We start from the raw sequence: 26,424 nt of genomic DNA, 5'->3' as shown, positions 1-26,424 counted from the left end.
TCTTGCTTATTTTATTTAGTACCTGTGTTTTCACCAGAGACGAAGCACGGAGCCGTCCTTCCCTCACAGGCTGGGGCAAGCTCTGGCTGTAGGACTGACATCTGCCAGGGGTTGTGAGGGCCTTGGTCCCACTGTGGTATGAGATAGGGGGGCTAGGGGCCAGTGAGAGGATGGGGAGGCTGTAACCTGTGATAAGAGCATTACCCTGGGAGCATTGGACGTTGCAGCTCTTCCTCCTCAGCACTTCTGTGTTTGTTTTGTGCTTCAGGCAGGTGGGAGGTGGTGGGTGTGCAGATGTGCTCCTGAGGAGCGCTGTTGGTGGGGGTGGGCTGCCTGCCCTGGGCGGGGGGGAGCAGCAGCATCCTGACACTGCGAGCGCAGCAGTTTGGGTGTGCTGTGTATAGGGTCAGTGCTGTCCCATGTAGCCAGTGGAGCCTGTCCCAGTGAGGCACTGATGGGATCACCATGCTGTTCCATATGCTAGCATGGTGGGATGCCAGGAGAGACATTCGTCCAGGTGTAGACCTGAGCTGGGTGTCTTGCAGCTCTCTTTGAACCAGGTGCCTAAATTCAGCCTGCATTGCCTGCCAGGAGCTCATGTTTGGCTTCTGGCACCATCATCCTTGTGCTGTTAAGCTTTAGAGCTTATCTTGGTATTTATGGCCCTCATCACCATTGTGCCTTGGCTTCTTGCTCATGGCTTCTGGCTTCTCAAGCTCCCCAGTCAGCTAGGGAGCAGCTGCTCTTGAATGTAGTCGTGTCAGGGGGAGGGCAGCACCGTTTGAGTTGTTCTCTGGAGGAAGTCACTGAAGCTTGGTGTTGCAGTCCTGGGTGCAAGAAGGATGAGGAGCACTGGTGCCATGAACATGGGAGCCACCAGAGCAGCCTGGCCAGGGTCTTCTGGCTGACAGTGGCTGCATGGTCCCAATGTCTGGTTGTGTCTTAGAGGAGCGGCAGATGAAAGATTGTGGCATTTCCACAGCTGCTTTTACCTTGTGTTTTGTCACTGCCCTACCTCACTTTCTACTTTAAATATGTGTTCAAAACTGCTTCAGGCTCAAATACGTCATCTTGTTGTGAGAACACTTCTGGTTTCTTGGTTGTGCTGGACTGGTCTTCCTGCTGAGAGCTGAGTATGGGAATTTCACAAGTGCTGCTCGTGAGACTTTCTTTGTGCAGTTTCCCATCTCTTTAGGACAGACACTTCACTGATATTTCTGGCTTTCATTTCTTTTTGAAATTGTAGGGTTCTTGTGGATGCTTTATTGCAGTCTTTGTTCAGAAAAAACCCCAAACTTGTGTTTATCAGTATAATGAACCCTGTGCCAGAGCCTGCTGGAGTGCTCTACAGGAGTAGGAAAGGCCCTTGTCTTTACTGCTCTTTGTGTGATACCCTGCAGTGAGTCAGTGGGGTAGAATTTGAGGAAAGTTCTTTCTGAGTTCCGAATGGATGCAGTACATACAGGATAATAGTTTCTGTAGAGCTGACCACAGTTCCCAGTTAAATCCCACGGAGGCTGGGAGCTGACGGAGGAAGCAAGCAGCACGTTGTGTAAAAGAGGCTGATGGTGTGGAGCTGCCTGAAAAGCAGTGCAGTTGACAGACCTCATCCCCCTCCATTCCTCAGTTAACATGAGCTGTGTTGCCTGTTCGGTTGCATCTGAGTTTGATAAACACTGAGGTTTTTTGTTTCCAGCTGAATACATGGAACTGTCTGATAAACCTTGTTATTGAGATGATTTTTGTGGTTTGTGGTAGGGATCTGAACATCTGACCAAAAATATGGGCAGGAGCAGATGTTTGCTGTTTTGTCATGTCAAAAACCTCCCAGTCCCGTTAAGATTGGGTGTCTCTCAGAGTCTGTAAAACTGGACATTGTCCTATAAAACCAGTTTTCCAATGAAAAAATGGTTTCAAGACAGACCAGTTATGCAAATACACTAAAAAGATGAAATCCCAGCATGATGCTTGTTGCTGATTTTGACCACTGTAACATGAATTCATCACTGCTTAGTCTGATATTTTATCTATTCATGGTGTTTTAAAAACTCAAAATTTATACAAAATAAGGAATTGGACCATAATTGGGTGTTTGAGTGTGTTGGTGTTCTTTTTAAGCATGGCCCTCTGAACCAGCTTTATAGATTTAAAGCTTGATTTAGTGGTAAAACTGGACTTGATGGTCTAAAATCAAGTATGGGACTGAATCCGGTGGTGTGAAAAGATACCAGGTTCAGCTTTGGTACCTGCTGATGTCCTTACCCTGAAGCTGAGCAAAGGTATCCTGAAGAATAGGAAGAAGCTGAGCAAAGGTATCCTGGAGCGGATGGTGAGGGAGAGCCCTAGCCCTGCTGGTACTGGACACACTTCTGATGGGCATCCCTTGGTGGGATGGGTGGAGACTGTCCTCCCTCGGGTGCCTGCCAGGGCTCAGCCCAGTAGCACCAGTGACTGCCCTGGGGGCTGGGCTCCAGCCTCTTCCCCAGCTGCAAAGAGACCCTGGCTGCGGGTTATTTTTCTGAGACGTGAGGAGAACTGGGGCTTTCCAGGCAACCCTCTGCTCCCAGAGTGGAACCTTTTGGCCTTCCCTCTGCCAAAGGAAACGTGGGGTGTGGTGGATGTGATAGGCTTTTGGGTTGGGCTGGCTTTCCTCCTCAGCCTAGAAAGCCTTGGCTGGTCTGCCCTGTGCACACCTAGGACTGCAGTTCCTCTGCCACTAGCACAAGTGGTCTGGCTCTTGTGCCTGTGACTGCACATCTCAGCGTCGTGCTGGGGTCTTGTTCTGAGGCTGTCTGGGCAGAGGGAGGCAGCTGGGGAAAGCTGCTGGGCTTTATAGCAAGGTGAAGGTGGCTTTATGTTTCCTGCTGAGGTGTTTACCTGGCTGTGGGTGGGGTGGGGGTTGTGGCAGCACCAGCCCTGCTGTGCCATGCCCGGCAGAGCTGCTCCAGAACTGCACAGCTCATAGGGGCCTGTGGAGCACTGGTCATTAGTGTCACCTGCCAAGAGCTTCTGGCCCTGCAGAAGTGGCTGGGCTGGTGTCTAGAGGACAGCAGGATGGATGCCTTGTGCCTTAGCTTGGAGGGAGTCCTGTCTGCTCTGTCAGAGTGCACTGGGTGTGAAGAGCAGAGCTTGAGCCCCTGCAGACTTTGAAACCAACATCAATTCTGGCAGTTCCTGAACAGCTGCTGGAAAATCCTGTCCTTCAAAGGTACGAATGGCTGCTGAAAAGAGGAAAAGACTTTTCTGATCTCCCTGACTGCCACGGTTTGGATGAAGAGAAATCTTCCTTAATTGTAGCAACGGCAAAGCAGCAAATTTTCCTGGGGTAAAGGCAAAGAGCTTTGAGGCACAGGACAGGTTTGATCTTTTCCAGTCCGGTTTTTGAGTCTAGGGGGGGCACTTTTACCTTGAAAAAAAACTTTTACAGATTTTGGGGATACTGATTAAATGCCTTCTACCAGAGTTACATGCAGGAGCAATACTCTTGTCTTTCCTGGGAGCCAGGGTTGTCTTTTCCTTAGTTCACATATTCAGACTAATTTGTCACTGGTTATGCAGGAGCTTGATGTCACCTCAACTTTGGAATTCTCTTTTCTCTGTACCTCTTCTTTGCAACTGGTATAATCTTTTTTGATGATGTCTGACCCACCTTGTTCTGGGCAAGTTACTTGAAGAGGGTACTCTACAGCTTGAGTGAATGTACCAGCCTCAGCATTGTGTGAGAGCTTTAAGCCCCAGAACTTCAGGTGACAAAAGCGAATGTTGCACTTCTTGGGAGGAAGGAAGTTCTTTTTGTTCCCAGATGTCAAGTTATGTATTGGTGCAGGCTCCTTGGTACTTTTCACCCTCAAAAATCACTTTGACCATCAAGAAACGTATATGGTATGTAAAAATAATTGGATTTGAAGGGTGCAGAATCAAAATAACAGGAGAAAATCTTGTTTGGTTTTTTTTTTCAGTATAAACAGGGAAATTATAGGAACCCTAAACTGCATAAATAATTGATGTTGTTCTGGACTACAGTATCTTAAATGGTTGCCGATTACTGGATGTGTTGATTTATTTAGAGTATGGAATAAACCAGTAGGAAAGAGTCATCAGTTTTTGAGGCCTTGTAAAAAATCTCTTGTTTGTTTTAATGAGGGACATGTTGCAAAAGAAGGTGTGAGGATGAGTATCTCCTTGATCATCATTTGAGCATCTGTCTGAGCAAATCCTCCCACCCATGTCTTTTTATCTTACTGAGGTCAGCCCTCTCTGTGCAGTGTCTGATGCCTTCCCCTTTCTGTGTTAGCGAAGCTCCTCTGGCTGTCAGGGCAGGGCATGGAGGCAGGCAGGAGGGTGAGGGCTGGGCTGCCAGAGGAGCTTGTGCTGTGGAAGCCCAGACTCCACTGGGGTGGGCTGATGCTCCGGGGTTTCACCAGCCAGAGGTGTGACCTCCCTTCTTGTCTCCTGGTGATGGTGTGATCTGGGCCAGCACAGAGCAGCCAGTGAGGTCTGGGCTGCAGCCGTGCCAGACTGTAATGGTGCAGAGAACGGGAGCAGCAGTGAAGGGAACTTTCCTGGAGCCAGTTTTAAGGCATATCATTCCTGCGCCCCTAAAGAGAAGGGGTGGGGAATGTGCTTGTCTGAATTTTCTCATAGCCTCTGATCTCTGCTGACCCAGCTGCATGCTTTTGCTGGGAGAAACTTCGACTGCTTAGCATAATACTCCAGTCCTGAGGACATTACTCATGGTAAAAGAGCAGTGTGTGTGGGTGGGGAGGATTAAACTGAATGTCAGACATGTCTGGTTGTCACTGGTGGCCTTGGAAATATGTTGCTTCATGTTTGTCCTTTCCAGCAACGACCCATCTGGGTTTTCCTCTAAAACACACATAGGTGCAGTTTCTCCAGATCTTTTTCTTGACTGATGTTAATTTTCTTGTTTTTTATCTCTTCATCAGTTCTTGAAATGTGTTTAGGTGTGGACTGATGAGTGATGCCAGAGGCTACAGGGTCTGTGAGAACCTGTGAAGAGCTGACAGAGTGAGCATGTAGGGTGCCGGAATGGGTGAGGGGAGAAGGCCAGAAAAAAAATTAATTCATTTTAGACCCACCCATCTATTTTGACTCATTGTGTCAAAAGGAACTGAGTTATGCTGCTTTTCATAAAAATGCTTCCCACCCTTTCTTCCCTCTCATTTGCTGTGGGCAGCAGCTTCCCTCCATATACCCCACTGCTGCCTCTTGGATCCTTGCCTGCAGGAGGGAAAAAAGGCACCATATACCCCTGTCCAGGGACTACAGAGCTTGTTAGGTAGCATGTACAGAGGGAATGACATCAAATATAAAATGTGGTTGTGTTTGCCGAGCTCTGGGACAGACAGAAGTTTTATGAAGAGGTTCTGCGAGCTCAATAAGCAGCCAAATGTTTCTCCCACTGCTAAATCCAAGTGTTTGCTATTGTAAATGCACTTGCCCGAGACTTGGTATTTCATAGCTCTTTCTTTGCTGCTTGGCCACCAGTGCAAGCAGATAATAGCAAGTGAACTGCCTGGGAGATGGTCACATGAGCTTTGCAAAATCCTGGTCCTGTTGGCATGGTGGAGCCCAAAGTGTATGCAAGGGAGCACATGTGCACAGCTTCACTTTGTAGTATGGATTTCTTCTATCCAAACCAATCCTGAATCTGTGGGACCTCTTTTTAAAGAAGGGGTCCACGCCTATAACTGGTCCAAACTGTTACCTACTACATGGCATTTTGCATGAATAAGGAGTGCACAATCAAACCCACAGATTGTGGGGATTATTTGTTTCTTCCATATGCTGGTGGATGCGTCTGAGCTGGTATCAAGGATTGAGTTTGATGTGTCTGGTTGTAAGTATCTAGGTTATTTCTGTAGTAGACTTCTTACACAGAACAGCAGAGCATCACCATAAGCACACTCTGGGACCTATTTTGGATGCAGTATGAATCAGTGCTGCTCTGCCTGTCTCAGCATTGTCTGTTCAACAGCAAAATGACCTACTGGCAGTGTTAGTTACCCTGTTGCCTGGGAACAGTCACCTCAAGGTAGGGCATGGCTCCTTTCCAAAGGAAGCCTTTGGGCATGATGTTATAAGGTGTGCAGAGCTTTATTCACCCAACCATGGTGTCTCTGGAACTGGGAGGATTCTGGTGCCTAGTGAGTCTGCCCATGTTCCCATCTGCTCAGCCCCAGTGGAGGAAGCCCAAACCAAGTCAGGGAGCTCTTCTGAGGTACACAAGAGACTGCCTTTGCACAGGCTGTGACTTGTGCAAGGTTGTGTTTGCTGTTTTTCTTCACTGCAGTGTCTTTCAGCCCTTGTTGCCTATCCATGCAGAAGTGCAGTTCTATCCTCAATACTGCATCACCCACCTGTAGAAGGTGTGCAAGGCATTGCATGCTGTTCCCTTGGCTCTGGCTGGTCTCTGCTTCTTGCACAATCAAGAAGGAAGAGAGGCTGGGGCAAAGCTTTAGATCATCTGAGAGCAGGACCAAGGCAGTTTCAGGCACAAAATTACTGGATCCCTGCTAGTCTGAAGCTTTTGTTCATTTCTGGAGTCCTCTCGTGTAAACTGGCTGATAGCTGCCAGTGCTCTGAGCACCTCTGCCTGCTTTCTCCCCAGCCACATGCCTGCCCCTGCTGCTTCCCATGGACCAGGCAGGGATGTGACAAAAATAAAAGCAGGAAAACGTCACAGTGGCAGCTTTGTGCTCCTCACTCAATAACAGAAACGCCTTTTGCTTGACAGCACTGAGATAAGCCCAGACCTTACTGTGAGGGGGGAAGGGAACATTATTAGTAGCTATAAATCATCCTAAAAGGATAGGGGCTGGGTTCCCTCCATACCCTGCCCTTGTGCAGACAGGTTTGCTGTGACCAGTCCTGGCAGACAGTATGAGCTGGATGGTGTAGGCAGCAGTTTGTGGAAGGTTGTGTTTCAGGGTGAGTTATTTCCAGACTTGAAGAAGCTGTATTTTAAAACATGTTTACTTTTGGCAGATACACTTATCTTTTTTTTATTTTTGTGCAACATTGTAGCTTGTCCTTAGGGGAGAGGATTATGTGGGTACCTGAGTGGATGGAATAGCTCTTGGGCTACCAGTGGCTGTTATCTGATGGAGAAGAGCGCTCACATTTCAAATTCCTCTGAAGTGGACACAGAAGGGAACTGACACCACAAACACTGGGAATCCACTGAGATGTCACTGTGAATGCCACCTGCTCTTCCTGGTGACTCTTGGAGGTTCCTCAGAAGGCTTCAGTATTTCAGTGTCTCTGGCTGCTGTGGCTTGGCTGTTCCCGGTGATACATGATCGTTTCTACCAGCCTATCACATAGTATAATTGTCTTGAAATGCAAGTTGTATGGCTGAGTCTCAAGCAGTATTCCAGTGCTGGCATTAATCCACTGTTGTTCTTGACCCTTTGGCAGCTTGTCTGATTGAAAATGAATCATGGTAACAGTGTATTGAGCTTGGTGTTCTTACAGGGGTGAGTAATGTGCCTCTCTCCCTTCTTTAGTAGCAGAGGAAATAAAGGCCCCAAGAAACCAAGTGACTCAGTTAAGGTCCAGAGACAGGAGAGGACCCACACTGTTTCCTGCAAGCTCCTTTTGTTCTAATGATATCCTTAGGGATATGTCTTATGTTTTTTATAATGACAGCTCCCAGATATGGTGGGACTATAGGCAGCTATCAGTGCTCAGGATTTCTTCAGAGCTGCCAACTGTCCCTGTGTGCAGGTCTTGGCTGGGGTAGAATTGTTCACAGTGGCTGGTAAAGGGCTGTGTTTTGGATTTGTGCTGAGCACAGGGATGATAATACAGAGATGTTTTTATTATTGCTGACAGGCCTTACACAGAGCCAGAGCCTTTTCTGCTTTTTGCACTGCCATGCTGGTGAGGAGTCTGCGTTGCATGGGAGGCTGGGAGGAGACACAGCTGAGACAGCTGTCTGCCCATGGGAAGCAGGGAATTAATTACTCATTTTGCTTTGCTTGTGTATGTGACTTTTGGTTTCCCTATTAAACTGTCTGTATTTCAACCCAGAAGCTTTTTCACTTCTACTCTCCCAGTTCTCTCCCTGGTCCTGCAGGTAGGGAGTGAGTGAGCAGCTGAATGGGGCTTGGCTGCTGGCTGGTCTGACACCCTGTCACAAGGTTTACAGGAGGTACTCTCAAGGCAGTGAATCCAGTGGAGTGGCTGCAGATTGCACTCAATGGCCTTGATAGGTCACTGGTCAGCTGAGGGCTGCAGCTTGGCAGCTGATGATCCTCACATTTAAATCAGATTTTCTGTATCCATTTGGTGCTTTGTCTGGTATTTTCACCAGCACTTCTGTCGGTTCAGAGACTGCTTGCAGCATTCAGAGTGGTGCGTAGGTAGACATTCACTATTGGTTCATGCACCTGAAGCTCTTCAGATTAACGTTGAACACCTTGGTCTACTTGGACATCTCTGAACCACATCTGTGTCCTTCCTTTTCTACTAGGAAACACTTTCCTAGTAGAGAGATGAAAAAAGAAAAACGTCTTGTGATTTTTCTTCTGGTTGGGGGAAATTGCCCACTACAGTTGTGAGGAGATATGCTGAACAACTTCAGATTTGACCCAGAGTCAACAGTGATTGCTGCTGATGTGTGACACCTCTAGAAGGGGAGTGTTTCCCTAGGGGCAATGATTTGCCAACCAAACCCTTGTTAGGAGGGATCTCTAAATATTGTGAATGGTATTCATGTCTGAAAGCTCTCCTGGGTTTGCTCAGCTGCTTTCCAACATGCTGAAACCTAGCATGAATGTGTAGAATGAATACCAGTTGAAATGGACTCATAAATGAGGTATGTCTCAGCTGCAAGGCATGTTTTAATCTGTACTCATGTCTGGGAGCAGTCCACTTCCTCTGCCATTAAATAATGGACCAAAGCCCATAGAAATCATTACACTCCTTTAACAAACTCATTAAAACTGCACAAAATCTTATGTAGGGTTTACAAAGTCACAAACGTGATGTTAGTCACCCTCTGCCCAGGCAATAATTTTGGCCCAAAGAGGTCTCAGTTGTTAAGGACACTTCTTTAAAAGAAGTAGGGTAAAATGAAGAAGCCATTTAGTTGATTTGCTTGAAAATGCCAAGTTTTAGCCGGGACCTTTTTCATGAGCAATGTCATACTGATGGCATTGCTGCATCGTCTGCATACTCCCTTCTGTCTGGGACCATATGGAGGAGAAGAAGGGGAGATGCAATATGGCAGAAGGTATCCAGGTGAGCTGCAGTCAGGCTGCTTCTGCTTTTTCAGACACTATTGACAGCTTGTGGTTTAAAGATGAAGTTTGTGATGCCTTTCTCCCTTCCAGTCTGCGTAGACCATGCACTGCTTTGGGATTGTTCTTGCTAAAGTCAGTAAATGTGTGTTGCACCTGTTGCTGGGAAAAACGATATTATTTCAACTAAAGAAGCAATCCAAAATCTTGATCCCAAAGCTTTCCTTCAAGGAAGAAAACAAATGAGATTGTAATGTAGGCAAAGCTGTTTGTGATTTGCATTGGTATTGCAATGGCTCTGATGCTCTTTTCTGTCACCTCTGTTCTTAGAGACTTGGATTTCTGTCTGTCCTCAGCATTTTGTGTTTCAGAGAGCACTTCACTGTCCAGGAAAGAACAGAGTTGCTTTCTGTATGATCTTGCTCTCTAGCATGAGAATTGTCTTGAGTGAAAAATACCATTTCTGTTATTAACCTGTTATCCTCTTTTCATATTTCTATCTGTGGGTGCCAAAACAAAATCCTCTATCTGAAAGACCCAGAGAGATTTCTGCCAAGATTTTGCTTTCAATAATTTTAACTTCTTTTTTTCCAGGTACCAGTGAGGAAAACCCACAACTTTTTCAACTCTTTTTCAAATGTTGCTGTGGAAATTTCCTACTTGGAAAGTCCAATCACTCTTTTTGTTTTGTCTTAGGTGACTCCAGGCAGCAAAGCTGCAATAGCCAACTTGTGTATAGGAGACCAGATCATAGCCATTGATGGAGTGAACACAGATAACATGACACACCTTGAGGCGCAAAACAAAATCAAGGGCTGCACAGATGAACTGACTCTGACAGTCAGCAGGTATGTAGCTGAGCAGGGCTGGGGCTGGAGAGAGGGAGGGCTGCAGGGTGGGCAAGTAGCTGTGTTTTGGTTTGACAGCAGACCTCTCTGGCTGGTTTAATTTGACCTCTTAGTGCTTTGTCTAGCAGGCTAACAAGAGGGAACTGCATTTCATCCTTTAATCCTAATGCTGCTTGCATTTGCTGCACTTTGACCTTATGAAAACAACTTTCCAACTGAGGAATTGGCTGATAATTTATGGCAGAGTCTGTCAACTTACTCTGTGGCTCCTGACAGCAAGACACCAAAGATGGTCTTGTGAAAACTTCACTCATAGCAGAGGAGGTGCAGCCAGAGATGACCTTCTTTCCTGTTGCACTTATTTAGCAGTTAAAATACATGCTTGTGTGTTGTTCCAAGGGATTAATTGCCTGGTTTCTGCCAAGCACAGACTCAAAAATGTACGTTTTGAAACCTCTTGATCAAACACCACTGTCAGTCTTAAACAGTGACAACCCAGGGTGCAACAAATTTCCTCTTAGGCATCAGTCTCTCTGAGTCTTGAAAAACTAAAGGCAGGTGACAGCTGAGCCACAATTTCTGTCACTAGTGTAGAGCCCAGGCTGGCTTCAGCCTTCCCGTCATCTTGAGCTGTGGAGAAATGGACAACTTCACTCCTTTTCCCAGCCGTGCTTTGTTTTTGGGCCATCTTTGTACAGAGGGGAAACGGAGATGGGAAGGCAGGGCTCTGCTTTGCATTGACCTGTTGCTACTTAAAAGAACTGGAGCGTGGTGTTTTTGAGGGTGCTGGGGATTTATCCTTCCTTTTGATGTGAATTGCAGCTACTGGTGCTTTTCAAAGTCAGATGGTAGATGGAGTGTGGCATTTCTAGCTGCTGTGGAGCAAGTTTTTCCTGTGCCTGCCTTCGCTCAGAGTGATCATCCATCAGTTTCAGGGCAGATGCAGGGGAAGTGCTTTCAAAAGGAGTGCAAAAGCACGCCTTAAATGACACAGTGCTTCAGTTGTTCAGGCTTTTCTGTGATAAACTGAAGTCTTTACCGTGGCTCAGACAATGCCAGGAGTTCAGCAGGCACTTCCCAGTTCAGGAAGAAGTGATGGGTCTTGGCCAAAAAAAATGCCTGACAGTTCATTAAGGGAATTCACAGATGGAAGAACGGAGCACAGTGCAGGCAGTGTGAATGGGTAGTGAGCATTGCAGCAGCCTGTTAACCCCAGAGCTTGTCATACTGGCCTTGAACTTAGCAGCATGTAATCTTCCTGCAAAGGAGTGTTCCTTTTCCTCTCCAAAATCCAGCTGCTTGACTTGGCAAACCAGTGCCATGTGGTTCTGGCTGGGAAAGAGGAAGGGAGGCAAGGGAGGCAAGGGCTCTTTCAGCCTGCAGGCAAATTCACTCTTACAGATCATTGAGTCTGTAAAATGTGTTTGCTAATGTTAATTACAAAGTCGTTAAGTTTATAGCTACCCTGTGCACATTTCACTGGCCTTGGGCATGGAAGCTGCCCAGGGAGAGATTTCTAGCTGGATCTTCAGCTGTGTAAAATTGTGCAGGGGCTTTCAGCTTACACAACTCAACTCTTTCAACACCCCCTTTTAATGAGGTAGCATGAGTATGTGTTGGATGCTTCTGCTGCTGTATTGATCACTGAGTTCTGCTGACAGAAGGTGAGGAGGAGTGCCACAACTGCAAATATGTGAAAGCAATGATCTGCCTTCTTACTATTTTAGAGTTTGATATTGCTCTGTGGAAAATACGTGTGCATCATGTTGTCTTTCCTGGTTGTACTCTGTTGAGAATATTTTATCCCTGATGTCCAGTGTCTCCTTCCAGGCCCCCATAATTGTGTTGGTCTAAATACAGTTGGACTCAGTGGTCAGAAGTGCTATGTAGTCTTTATTGCTGAGGCAGGATCACTTCTTCACTTTGCAATCTAAAGCCTTAAAATGAAAGGTTTTGAGAGGATGCCTAGAGAGGTGACAGAGGAAGCATTTTTAGAGACCTGTAGCCATGTTTCATGTTCTTGCTCAGCTTAAGGTAGGGGAAGTGTGTGAGGAAAGCAGACTGTGGGGTGGTGGTGAGCCCTCCTCTCTGAAGAAGGGAAGGGCATTGCCATGGAGGTGGAGAGGTTGGAAGGCTCTTGGGGAAAATGAGTGTCACCTGGCCAAGTGGTATGGCTTGGGCTTCCTGAGCTTTGGTGGGCACAGCTATGTCACTAAGACTTCACCATCCAGTTTGAGAGGAAGGCTCACAATACAGCCAGGTCATAGCTGGAAGGCTTTTCTCTGTCAAAGTAGTTCTGTAAGTAGTTGGCTGAGTATGAAAAGGAATGTATATCATTTGCCCCGCAACGCCACTGACCCCTGGGTCTGGTCTCCACTCTCTGCAGTTGTAGGTCATTAGGTGAATCAGTTGCACCAAGGAGCTGTGCTGGCACATATTGCTCTGACAGCATCACCTCTGTGAGTTGGAGCATCACACAGCTGGTGTCAGGATGTACCCAGCAGTGCCAGGTTTTCTGGAGTGAGAAGTTTTCCAGCCCTTTTCTATTCACCATTGGAGAGATGTGTTGTGAAAGCATAAATCCTTAGTGATTTTTAAATTACTAGCTGGTGAATTTTTAATGATTACTAATTTAAATTATTACCCATGCTAAATATTCTCTGACCTGCATTCAGTGTAGCAACAAGGTTGTGCCAGGTGGATTTCACACACAGGTCTGCGCTCACACCAGGTGTTTCAGTTTCACCAAAGAATCAGCAGCATTGTGACAGTGGAGACTTCATTTGTGACTATGCTGTAAATGTGATGAGTGTGTGTGGTTTGAAGAGCCTAATGAGTAAATTAGTGCGAGACAAATCTTTGAAGGATAATATATATAATGGAGGTATCTCTGCTGCAGAAAGCCTTTAAGCTGCAAGTAGCTGGGAGCCAGGATAACGTTTCATGGAAGTATTATGCTTGTCTTTTTCATGTGCTCTTCTGTGAACGAAAACAATCTTTGTACATGTGTATTCTTCAAATAGGCAACTCTCTTCTCTTTTAACATAGCCAAGCGGTTAAGATGTCTTCATGTTTAGTAATGGTTATTTAAGAGAAGTGTAAATATAGAGAATTGAAATGACTTAAACACTTCTGGTAAAGGAAATGCTGTTTGCACTGTATGCTTGATTGTGTATATCAACAGCATTCCAATGTTTCCTGTTTCGCTATTTTTCTTAGCGATGGTAACAGTCCAAAAATATTTCAGATCAGATTGTAGGCAGGAAATCTCGTCTAACACAAGTTACCATTAAAAACGTATCAACTTTCTAGCTGAAGAAAACATGCCTGGTCTGCTTTTTCACCTGAAGGGGAAAATCTCTTAATTTCCTAGGATTTAAAATCCAGCCAGAAATTGGTTTCTCTGAATACTCTTTTCTAAGTGACACTGCCAGATGCTTTGCTGTTCAACTTGTGAACAGAGTTGGAAAGGTCTGTCTTCCGCCTCCAAAGTGGGTGTTCAACAGTGCTGCCATAGATAAGGAATGCCCACTGAGTTCACTGTGTCTAGCAGCTCCTGCCCTTTTCTGAGCCTGTTTGTTCATTCAGTTTGTTTTTTGTTTCAAGAGAAGTGTAGTTACCAAGAAACCAACATAAGGTTCCATTATTGTCTTCAGCAGTATAAAATCAAGCTCAAGACACTGCTTCAGTCAATTCAAGCCTACCTGGTTGCTGAACTGAGAAATTCCCAGGGAGATTTTTGAGTCTCTCCGTAGGAAAAACAAAGTTTTGAATCTCTGAGAAGACCTACACTTCTTTTTCCTGGTGATTTATTTGTTTGTTTTTTCAAATTAGGGTGTGAAGATCACTGCACTGACGTGTTAGGGTTGAGCAAAGCCTCGCCTGGGGCTGCTCTTCGTTAATAGAGGAAGCAGCAAGATGTGTCCAACAAATTGGAGACAACAATCAACTTCCTTTGGAAATTATTTTGAGTAAGATGCTTCCCCTGACAAAGAACATTCAAAGCAAAGAAGATGCAGGAGGAACAAATACTCCTACCACAAAATTCACATGATAGTAAAACAGTCATGTCAGTGGAAATGCTCATGATGAATTTGACAAACAGCTCTGTTGTAGCTGCAGATGTACAAATGTTCATTGCAGCACAGGTGAAAATTATTTCTAAAACAAATAGCTCTTTGCCTGTGGCTTTAGTCACCAGATGGGTGGTGGAACTGTGCAGCCCTGAGCAACTCAAAGGTAAAGTGTGTATTTATATAGGCTTTTTTTTCAACCAAGAAAGTGTTCCTGTAGGGAGTCCGTCCTTCCTTTTATGTCTAGTGGCAGTTTGGGGGTGGTAGAGGGGAATATTTGTGAAAAAGAGTTTCAAATATGTAATGTCTTGTTCTGCTTGTACTGTCATTTTCCTCAAATTTCAAGCTGCTTTTCTGCCACTCTGCTGCCAGCTTATAATACATTAATGCACCTTTTTTGTTTGCAAAATAGTCTTTTAATTTGTTGAAAGTGCTGCCAAGGAGTGCAGCTATGTGTTTGTTCTTTGAAAAGGGCTAGGATCAGGGAAGTCAGATCTGCTACCAGGACCTGTTACATGGACTGTCAGAAAGGATCATGTGTAGATGCTTATGAAGAAGAATAGAGCACAGGTGTCATGTCCTCTATGTTTTATGTGGTAGGTTTGGCTGTCCTCTTGCTTGCTCCGTGTGGCCCCAGGTCTGAGCTGTGGGGAATAGTTGCACAAAGCCACAATAGGCTTGGATTTCTGTTCTAGGAAATTGGTGGAATCTGTTGACTCATTTAGGTTTGCTTTTTTGCTTCTTTGCCAAGAACAGTTTTCCAGTTCTGTCATCTTACTAATAATTCCTTTGGCCCTGGGAAAAGCCAGCTGCTCAGTGTGCAGCTATATAAGGCCATGCAGGTTCCATGGCCACTCCCAACCTCTCCATGGCCGGTATGGTGCTTCCAGCCCTCGTGGGGGCATGCCAGCAGCTTTTACTAACAACAGACACGTTCTAAGTAATTTTGGCAAATCAAGGTTGGCATTTGTTGTGATCTTACAACCTCTTTGGTGAGGCAGTAACAGTTAACTCTGCAGCAGGCTAGTGCAAGAGCAGTGTGAGCCTGAGCAGTCAGGTGTGTCTTAGCCTTTGTAGCTGTCATGAACCCGAGATACACAGAAGACGCTCCTGATACACAGAAGAAGCAACAGAAGTTTAACTGAAGTTGTCTTTCTGGTTTTAGTGGTTGTATAAAGAGACACCTGAAATGCAAGAGGGCCATGTATGGAGAAATGCATTTGGGGCCTCTTGTCTCTAGGAAGTTGTGACTGTCATTGCTGTTTGAATTGACAGGAGGCTGTGGGCAGCCTGAGTACAGTTCTGCTTGCCAAACTGAATATCTACATTAATGGATGGCTGTTAAAAGTGACTACTCATGTTTAAAGCCAAGGGCCTCTATTTGACAGCTGTTGTAGCTAAAGGCTCATTAAAAGGTACCTTCCTAGTAGTCTGAGAGCTCTCATAGTTAGTTTCTAAACATTATTAAAATGCCTGTCTAATACTCTGGTGAGAGGATTGTGAAAGATAAATTCTTTAGGTCTTTCCTCATTTTTCAGCTCAAAAACTTTGTGCTGCACAAGAAACTTCTCCGTCTTTTGGGATTTGTTTGCTACTTGGTATCTTAGTTGTGTCCATCCCAGTGTTTGAAATGAGATGTGAATGAATGTAGATATGCCTTTCTTCATGGAAATTACACAGTTCCTGGCACAAAGAATTAGACCCTCATTTTCCAGCTCTGAATTTTCCCTTGAAGCTATGGCCCAACTTTGCATGCAAAGCACTGATAGCAAAATCCAAGCTCTTGCAATGTTTATATTACATCATGTTCAAGCCAAGCTACTTGAAAAGTATTGTTTCGTAAATACCTCTCCATATTCCTGCCTTGACTTGCATGTGGTTTCCTTCCTTTTTTCCTACCAGTACCTCTGCATCCAAAGTAGCATCAGAGAAATTTCTTTCTAATCTTGTGTTTTGATTTCTGCCTGGATGGAACAGGAGATGCATGGCTCGTTCCCTGTCTTAGTTACTCCCTATCCTGTAGTAAGGAAACAACATGGAAATGTAAACTGCAAAAATGACCATGTTTGCATATACATGTGCCTACAGTTATTTTGCCTGACCCTCATTCTCAGGCTTGTTTGTGTCATGTTTTTGTCTCCTGCACTGTTTGAGTTTTGCTCTCTGATGGAGTCTCATTTGAAAAAATATGCATTGGAAACCATTATAAAATAACTATTCATCAGTTTATCAGGAGTTTCTGAGATCCGATAAGGATGCCAAAGCCTCTGGCTTTCACCAGGCAGGGTGGGATTCCCCAGCAGGCTGTTGGCCATCCAGCCCCTCCACCAGTGGAGAGGCAGGTCTGGTATCCCTGCTAGCATGGCCATGCTCAGTGGCATGGGTACAGCCTTGCTGAGGGGAGCAGGGAGGTGGTTTTTTGGTTGGGGGCCTTCTTCCTCAAATTTGGGGAACAAGTCCTCCAGAAAGGCATTACCAACAGCAGCTTGGTGTGAACTGAAGGTGCTATTACCAAGGCTGTGTTTAGCTGTCTACTCTGACAGCTAAAGGTATGAAAACATAAGGATAAGACACAAACATGGTGAGTCTAATCTGCCTTCCTGTCTGTGCCTGGTGCCCACACTTCCCAACACTGCTGAAAGTAAGCCCTGGGCCAGTAGTGGGACCTAAGGCAAACTTTTAGTTGGTATTTTTCTTCCTCCTGCCACACTTCAGTAGAATTACAGGCATAGACACAAGAAGCAGAGCCAGGAAGCCCTTCCCAAGAGCTAGGCCATCGTGGTCCTGCCCGAGACCGACAGAGCGTGGGCTCCACAGGTAGTGCAGTGGGATGGAATACATGCCTTGAAGTCTGCTGGGTAAAGCCAGGGAGAGCAAAGCTGTGTCCTTTTTGCCACTTCACTGGGGCCATAAATGGGCTGCTGAGAGTGGCTAAGGGGTTCTTCTGCGGCTGTTGTGAAGAAAAAGGGAAGCTTTATCTTCCCTACCTTAGAGGGCCAGATGCATGGCCTATTTAACATTTCTGTTTGGATAACTTCTAGGCTGGATTGAAAGTAAAGCTTGGAATGACCTTGCTGCTTCCATATATATCCAGTGACAGAGCAGAATGGTAGCAGTCTGGGGAACAAACTTGAGCTATTTGCCTTGCTTATAAATAAAGGAGAAAAATCTGATCAAACCCCCTATGGGCTGCAGTAGTTGGCCATAATTGCCTCCCCTCCTCTGGAGACCAATGTGCTGTGTCACCAGCACCTCAAATGCATTGAGGGGCAGTGGGATACAAACAAGTGCCTGAGAGGAAGTTTCTGTTCCGTATTCATACACAGGCCTGCTCTAGGCTTCCATTTCTCTGTGTGAATAAAGCCGCCTTGTGCTTCTGAAACCTCGTAAGAAACTACTGTAGAAGAAAATGCTACCTCAAAAGTTCTTGGATCACTGCTGCGAGAACTGGCACAGGGATGCCTCATTCTAGAAATCAGCTGAAGTATTTAATGCTCTCTGAGCTGCTCTTTCATCTTCAGCCAATGTCCCTTTGCTTATAGCCTGTCTGGCTGTCTCATTTCCATATATTTTGCTGTGTCCCCTGTTTTTCCAGAGGAGATGAAACTTCATCATACATGATCTCCAAACACTTTCAAGGAATAAGGCTTTGTATTGGTCAGCAGGCTTCTCCCCTATGTGCAGACAGTCTTCAGGTGTGGAAAATACAGCCATTCTAGAAATGGGTGTGACTTTGTGAGGCTTGATAGCCATAATCTGGATGAAATTGCTGGTTCCTCAGGCACCTTAAAGCACGAGTTGCCAGAAGCAAGGAGAGAATGGTTGTTTTGTATTCACCTGAGGCATTTTGGACATCCAGTAATAGCAGCTGTTGTGACAAGATGATGATCAGATTGGGGTGGATCTGATACCACGCAGCTGTTGCAGTCATACTGCGTGTGCCCCAGCTTGCCAGAAGGCAGCATTTGAGTGGCATGGGTTGTCAGGTATTAACTGTGCTTGCAGGGTGCAATAACCAAGAGTCAAAGGTCTACTCTACCTAAATATCCATAAAGGATATCAGGTGTGACCGGCGTGTTTGTACTTTTCCTGTGAAAGGAGGTACAGTGCAGCAGACTTCATTCAGTTTTCTTCTGTGTAAAGTCCACAATGCAATAAAGGGAATAGCAGGTCAGTAAAACTCTTTCCTGATTGAGGATGCTGCCTCCCATCTCCTCCCCTGCTCTCTGGATGCAAATATTAAAAGACTGTTTAAGCAGCAAATGTCTGGGATGTGTATGTGCATCTCAGCTAAATTTGGGCTGTTCAAAAAATATTGTGACTTTGGAGAGCTTTTAGAGGAATGGTATACACCAGTCTGAATATATTGTGGGTAACTAAACCCTGTTTCTCCATCCTTGTTGGTTTTAGAAGCCTTTTATTTTTCTAGTCCCTTCCTCCCTCTTTAACTGGAAAATCTCTTTCCAGTTATCCAGTTAATTCTCAGTGCAAGCATTCCTGTTTTGCTAACTAAGTACTTAAATTATAGCTAGTCCTTGACCCACAAATACCTAGGAAGTACATCTTTTTGCAGTTCCAGTTTCCAGAAAGGGCTCTTGTCAACAGGACAGGACATGGTTTTCAAACTCATCCTGAGTTTATCAGCCATCTGGTTGCTGTGTGATGCAATGTTTATCATTGAACAGCAGTTTTCATTCAACAATACTGCAGTCACTCGTTCCTTACTATTGAAAAGTTTGGGAAAAGTGGCATTGTTTAATCTGTCTGAGACACTAACTACTGTCTTTACTTGAGAGATATGTAGGTACCATGTGTTTCCCATAACGTATTTCAAGCAAGTCCGAGCTTCTTCCTCACCACTTGTTTGTCATTATTTGGGACATAGCAAAATTCCACAATGATGATGGCAAGAGCAGTTGGTTTTAGTTGTAGATCTTGACCTGTGTTTCCGACTACTGTGAGTAATTGGGTCAGACCACAGACCAGTAAAGGTTATGTAGACTTTTTCTGTCACATTAGGTCGTCCCAGTCCCATTGCAGGCTGGGGTGTTGTTGTTTTTTTTGATCATTCCCGAAAGCTTGTTTGTTTAACATGGATACCACTATAAATAAGAAAAAAAAATCTGGAGACCCAAATGAAAAAATATTTCTAGCTTATCTCCAAGGCAGTCCAACCTCAAGAACAAAATGTCCTTTGTATAGTGAATGCAGACAAAAAACATTCCTTTCGCTGGTTACCCAGAAAAGCTGAAACACACAGCAGTCTGAATTGTCCCACTTAATTAAGGGATCTGCATCTAAGGGATATCTTCAGCTCCTGCTTTTGGGTAAACCCCAGCTTGACAGCCTGGGTGGGAGCCCATGCCTGATGTGTTGTGTGGAGTCACGAAGGATAAGCTGATTAATTTTTCAAAAATTTATGTGTTGCAGAACGGAGGCAAAAGTCTGGTCACCACTTGTAAGCGAGGAGGGAAAGACACATCCTTATAAGATGAATCTGGCCTCTGAGCCACAGGTAAGTCCTGGAGTAGTCTGCTCTTGTTCTTTCCTACTCCTGTGAGAGAATTTCCAGGCCTAGTCCTCCAGGCAGCTGAGCACATGCCACTCTGTTAATCGTGTTGGGGGTAGCATCATGCCTGATACTATCAAGAGATCATGTGGCCCTTGGAGGCCTTGAGAAGCAGACTCCTTGCCTCATGGTGAGAAGCCTGCTGCTGTGGAGAGCTAATTGGGTGCCATGCCAAAGGTAACCTGCTTGGGTCAGAGGTGTCTCTGCCATCTGCATGCTCACTCCTACCGCATGGCACAGAAGGCACTGTAGAGTTGTGGCTTAGTAAATTGTTGATACTGTGCTAAGCCAGTTGGTTTTCATAGACAGGAAAGACTTGAGGGGTGAGGAATATTATTCACTCAGTGTTTTCTGTTGGTTTGGTTTGGATTTTTTTTCTCTTACTCAGTAAGCTCTTAGCAGTTTAGCTGTGGAGAAAGTGAAAGAGAAATACACCAGCATCTTACATTTTTATCTGTGTGGCAGATCATGTAGCCTCTGTCTAGGAAGTTGGTTTTGTAACCTGTTGACAGCCTTGGCTTCATTGGTCTGCTGCCTGTGTGATGTAAATATATTAATAACAGCAGTCAGTACAAGGGTATCACCTGGGCTAGAATTAGAAGATTACACTGAAAAAAAATCTATAATGACTGCACTAAAATCAGTGGCATTCCCCTGAATTTTCACTGGGGCAGTGACATGTCACCAGTGGATTCTGGCCCAAGCACATATCCCATGTGAGTCTTTCTAGCAAAAGCAGTAGATTATAAAACTACCTTGATTCTGCAGTTAATTATCACTGCCATGGCTGTTTTGGTTGGAAAGGACCTGAGACTAAAGCAGCACGTGCAGCAATACCTTGCCCAGACCTTGGCCTGGGATCTGTCCATGTTCTCTTTCACATCAAGCTTCTCTTTGTTGCTTGGCCCAAGAAATCGGTGCGGCATTCTCTGGGTGTTTCATAACTCAGCCAAGGCACAGTGTGAGACTGAGCAATCTGGGCTTAGTTTGAGCTGGAGCCATGTGGTCACACCTGCCTGTGACACTGTTGAGCTGAGGTCTGGTCTTCTGCTGCCCAGGTTTAGGAAAGGCTCTGCTTGAGACTGGGGAGCTATCTCTTGCCAAAGGATTGGGGCAGAGTCTGCAGTGAGGCTTTGTCGCAAGGATGCAGAGAGCTGTCATTTAATTTAGCAGGAGACTCAATCCTAGAGACCAATTTCCCAATGCAGCCATTAGCAAGAATTTAGCTAAATGCCATAAAATTAAACATATGGCACAACACATGCCATAAGTGGGATTTTAAAGTAGCTCACTAATTCTGGTTAACTGCAGCAAGAAACGTGCTGCTGCAACCCCCTGTCACTCCCTGCTGCTGCAACCCCCTGTCACTCACTGCTCCATCCACCACATTTTTCCCCCAGTCCCAGCCTGGAGAGATGGTCAGGATTTAGCAGAAATCCTGGTGGTGGAAAACATGCCCTCCTAAACCCTAACCTCAGTCTTAGTACTGGTTCTAGCTCTGGCCCCTGGATAGATATCCTGATACTGCTGGGTGGTAAGTGTAGTACAACTGAATTTATTGGTAGCAATCTGTAACTGACTTGAGCAGGAGAATTTGTTGTACAACTGAGTGTGGAGAAATTTGTGTTACAGAGCTTATCTCTGAGCAGTGACCATTGTCTTAATCTTGCACTAAAAATTAATGGCTGTGTGAAAATTAGGCTTTGACCCCTTTGATAGCTGATGCTAGAGGAGTTATTTCCTGGTGTGAAAGTTAAATTTAAATTTGCAGAACTCTTATCTTTTCTTATTCCCTTCCTTTAAATTAAAGCAGATTACATCATTTGCAGTTGTGTGTGTGAGTGGGGCTTGCTGCTGTTCAGAACACTGGGCTTAACTTTAAAGGGCTTTGCTTGCTGCATAGTCAAACTGGAATTCTGCAGTGTGAGGGGAGCTCATGTCTCCAAACCACAAGCTCCTATTTTCTCTGAAGGCATGGCAGTGCCTCAACATCCTAATCTGCTGTGCCAAAGTGTCAGGAATACCATCATGTTGTAAGGTTGTGGCGGGTTTTTTTGGTGGATTGTTTGGGAGTTTTTCCCATTTCCTTTTTCAGTAGCTGACTACAGCAAATAAGTTTTGTGGTGAGGTCTTTCCGCTTGGAGCATGAAATCAGAAGAGCATGCTGATTCCTGCCTGAGCATGTGGCAGGTGTTGGCCAAGTTGCTTTGGGGCTGTGTCTTTGCAGCATCATCTGGGGTTTTGGCCAGGCCTGCTGCAACTCAGCAGTAGCAGAGTGCTGAAAATGCTGTGTGTGTGTATACCAACATGGCAAACTGCTATGAATTTTACCACAAAGATGCTGATAGCATTTTTCCAGTAGGTTTGGTTGAAGCTTTGAGTGGAGCTGAATCTTCGAAGGCGAAGCTGAACTGTTCAGGTTTTTTAAACTTGCTGGCCAGTGAAAACAGTATATTTGCTTTTCTTGGCAACAGTCTAGTGCAGAACACTTACTAATTCACTTACCAAAGAAAATAGGACGTGCTGAGTCCGAGTGGTTTTTTTCAAGTCCTGGTCCAGGGTCCTCTGACAATGATTCTCACTGGCTTTGTACATAGTCCTTTAAATGCAGATATAAAATTATACATGTGAATATCCTTACTTCAGGCTCAATAAAAAATCTTTAAACCCCTTGCTGTAGAAATTGACTTATTCAGATATATTATCATCTTTCTTAGAATTAGTTTGTTAGATGTTTCCTCTCCTACCTTTGGTATCTCAGGAATTTTTCACGCTTGTCCACCTTCTTTTTGTCTTCCTGTTTTGCTGATGTAGCTGCTAGATCTTTGCAAAAAATCTTGCAAAATAACTTAATTATCAGTTTGTCTCAGGAACCAGTGCTTAAGAGCTTTTCTATGACTAGCTGCATATTTTAAGATCCCTGCTTATACATTTTTTACCCTATTTGAAAAAGACTGTTTGTTTACTGCTGTAATCCTTTTGGAGGCTGATATTTGGTAACATGCTGCATCATGCCTGTGGAAATGTTTTCCCTTACTTGGAATGTATGTTCAAGATACTTTTATTTGCCTTTGGAAAATAGAAAGGCATTCTACAACCTCCCATGCATTCCCCAAAGTCCTGAGTCCAAAGACTGACTTCATTGTGTAAGCTGATCTTTGCCCATGAAAGACCTACAGTCTTATTATTATTTCATTGCTATTATCCTTATCCTTCTAAATTAATTTAAACTGAGGCAAGAGTGATGACAAAATTGCATTTCATCAAAAGGTGCAGCAGCTTGTCGGTGTTGATGGCTCAGCAGCTGACCTAGCTTTGTTTTGGTGCCCATGGCAACATTAGAGGAAGGAAATGACAGTCTTCTTAGCATATTTACTCAGTTAGTTCACTTGCACTTATAACCCAGATCCTAAGGCTGATTGCTCAGTGGCATTTTCCCATCAAGATCTTTTCCTCACAACAGTGGGAAGGACTGAAATAACATGTCTGCCTCTCCCGTCTGCTTAATGTCTCTTGAGAAAAGTGGTCACAGCAAGAGAGAATGAGTTACTTGGTGACTAAGGTACTTTTAATGCTTATGATATTGACCAGAGACCAGCATAAGTTCAAGTCAGCTGTGCCCTCTGGTGATCTTGGGCTAGGCAATAAGATCTCTACCCAAGGGGCTGTATTGCCTCTTGGTAAAATAAACAATGAAACTCTGCATCCTATGACTGTGCCAGATCTTGTCAGACCTGGGGTGTGGCTTGTTTGTTTGTTGGTTTTGGTTTTGTTTGTTGGTTTTGGTTTTGTTTTGTTTTGGGGTTTTTTAATAAGACACAGATGCCAGTGGGGTCCAGGTCTCTGTTTTTGCTGAGTGAGCTAATGTAGAAAAAGAGCTGAGAGAGTCCAGCTTCAAAGACAGTCAATACCCAGACTGTCTCCAAAAACTTGTCCAGCTCCCTGAAGGCTATTGTCCCTTTTGCAGTAAGGCACAAGTATTAACATCAGACCTTGAGGATGTCAAGGTGAAAACTCTTGGTTCGAGATGGATAGTTCAGCTCTTTGTAATCACAAAAATTAAGGGCTTTCAAATATAAGGGATTTTTTTTAATAGAAATAACCTTCAGACAGAGGTTAGCAGCTGGAGGAGTTCTGAGGGCAAATCAGGGTATTTTTAGGATGAAACAGACAGCCACTTCTGTCTTCCCAAAGCTTCTTAAAAGTATCTGTCCTATGCTCATCCTTAGTCTTGCAGAGTGATGTCATTGTTTCCATCTTGTGTATTTTATTTCCTTGGATACGAAGCAGGCGGGGGCTATAGAAACTGGGTGTGTGGCTGGCTTGGCCTTTGATAAGGCTGTGCATGTGTGGGTAATGCATGAAGCAATAGGTATATAAAGTAACAACACTGAGAGTGGGAACTGTGCCGGCATATCGCGACCTGCTGGTTTTGGTTAAAAGGCGTTACTGCATGGGTGTGGAATGTGTCAGGGACATGGAGGGAGAGGATATGGGAAGCTAGGCTTGTTGTTTTACCCCCCTACAATAACAAACCCCCAAACCCTTCCTAATTTTTAATCAGATTTCAAAGCATTGCAAAAAATCTTTCCATAGCTGAAAAACCCCAAACAATAACAGAGGGAGAGGTGAAAGTAAAGGCATTTTGCGATTGCAGCTGATGAAACATATCATGGGGTAGGGTTTGCCATGGAGATGTCCTCTCCTGAGTTGTTGCTGCGTGTTTGGCACAAGCAGCCTCCCCCCAGACACGCCAGCTGGTCACGAATATTGCCTTTACTCCCTGGGTGGCTTGGCAAGGGCAAGGGTGGAGCTGGGGGGTTTGCCTGCTGGTCTCTGCTCTCCTTCACTGTCCACAGGACTAGAGTGCTCTCACTCTCTGAGGTTTGGTCAGGGGCCCGTTTTCTTAGAGCTGAATAAACATTTGTACTGAGAAATGTTTCATCTTGTTTCCTTTTGGTGTGGCTCTGGAGGTGTGCAATCCAGCATCGCCTGCCTGAGCATCTGGGCTCTGATTTGAGATGCAAAAACATCCCACATTTCTGAGGCCCTGTGAGGCAGCAAGTTTTGCTGGCTCACTTGGCTGCCTTTGCAGGCTTTTGCTTTTCCCTGCAACTGCAGTGTCTGGGTGCTGACTTTTTTATTATAATTTTGTTTGTTTGTTTGGTGTTTTTTGGGTTTTTTTGTGGGGTTTTTTTGTTGTTGTTTTTGTTTGTGACATGAGGTCAGAGTGAATCCCCAGACTCCAAAAGCTGGCCAGTCTGTAAATTTCTACTGCACACCTGAAACTAGTTTTTGGCCTCAGGCAGCCCCTTGCTCCATGTCTGACCTGTCTTTCCCCAGGGACTGCAGAGGTAGCTTGGGAAGGGCAGGCAGGGCAGTGAGGGTGCTGTAGGCTGGTGGCAGCAGGGCATTAGCCAGCACCTATGAGGAGCTAACCCACCTGGATTCCTTCAGGCCATGCTGTGGGGAGAGGAAAACCCCACTTAAAGGGAGAGGCCGTTTGACCTCTCACATCTTGGTTTAGTTTATTTAGTGAGTACAAAAAGCCTCCAGATTTTTCCTGTTTCTGGTGGTGGCGAGGTCAATACAGGCCTTGCACAGGATGGCCTTGGCCACATCCCTGCAGGGTGGAAGGGACCAAGAGCCCCCCTCACCCCAGTCTGCTCCCAGCCTACTCGAGGGCACGAGGCCATGGAGGTGTCCGGATGGCTTTAGGCCACTGCTGTGTAGGAGGAGTCCCAGCTCAGCTGATAGAGGTGGCTCATCGTGGACTGTCTGTCTGCTTCACTGACAGCTGGGAACTTCGCTGGAGTTGCATGCCCCCATTCCCAACGGTGGAAATGGGACCAGTGGTGGAAGTGTTGGTGAGGAGGAAGCAGATGCCCGTGCCACAAGCCACTGGCTGGCCCCTGGCACAGCAGGGACAGCTGATGTAGCTGTGGGGATTTCACAGCCTGGACGTCAGCATCGCTGAGGATGGCCTCATATGAGAGGGAGGAAGGGGCCATTGTTTTCCCTGATAATTCCCCATGACGCAGCCTGCAGCTGGTGCAGTAGGAAATGCTGATCTGCTTCCTGCCCTGGCACAGGCATGTTTTCCCCATCCTTACAGCCTGGCACCTTTGCTGGCAGCGCTGTGCTGGGTGGGCTGCAGTGGTAGCAGTGGGACCCCCTTAGCAGAATGGCTGTGTTGCAGTGCCTGCAGCACACAGCTGTGTCCCATCTGCCCCTGGAGAAGGCTACTGCCACTAACAGCCAGCACCCAGAAAACTCATCTGGCAGAAGATGTGCATGTCTGATCTGAAGCTAGGGTCCTACAAACATTGTTTGTCCATAGGATTGAAAAATAGATTTTTTTCTGTGAGATGGGGACATTTGCAGTGGGAGCATGTGAGGCTGTGCTCCAAAGCCACTTGGAGCTTGCTCTTACAGAGGGAGTAGTTTCAGATAGGCAGGGGGCTGTTGAAGCAATCGTTTCAATTTCAAAGTGAAGGAGAGTTCAGAAGCAGCTGGCAGAGAAGTCTGTGCAGTTGCTAATCTGGCTCAGCTTAGTGCAGTCACTCTGCTGGGCCCTCTGGAAACATAACCCCTGCGAAGGAAGGAGGGGAGCAAGGCTGATGTCTGTGCAGACAAAGCAATTTTACTATCATGGTATCTGTTTATAG

General features: G+C 45.5%; 1 protein-coding gene across 4 annotated transcripts in view; it reads left to right on the top strand.

Annotated features, from left to right (window-relative positions):
• Positions 1-26,424, top strand: part of PDLIM1 (PDZ and LIM domain 1) — a 43,132-nt gene that overhangs the window by 1,810 nt on the left and 14,898 nt on the right. For all 4 annotated transcript variants that reach the window (XM_066323975.1, XM_066323978.1, XM_066323976.1 and 1 more), the window contains exons 2-3: positions 9,963-10,114; positions 19,618-19,702. In XM_066323975.1, coding sequence (XP_066180072.1) covers positions 9,963-10,114; positions 19,618-19,702 — 237 coding nt within the window. The remainder of the gene's footprint in view (positions 1-9,962; positions 10,115-19,617; positions 19,703-26,424) is intronic.

This window comes from Sylvia atricapilla, chromosome 8 (genome assembly GCF_009819655.1).
Source record: "Sylvia atricapilla isolate bSylAtr1 chromosome 8, bSylAtr1.pri, whole genome shotgun sequence".
Lineage (NCBI taxonomy): Eukaryota > Metazoa > Chordata > Aves > Passeriformes > Sylviidae > Sylvia > Sylvia atricapilla.
The sequence above is the reverse complement of the archived record's forward strand: the minus strand, read 5'-3'. Positions and strand labels throughout refer to the sequence as shown.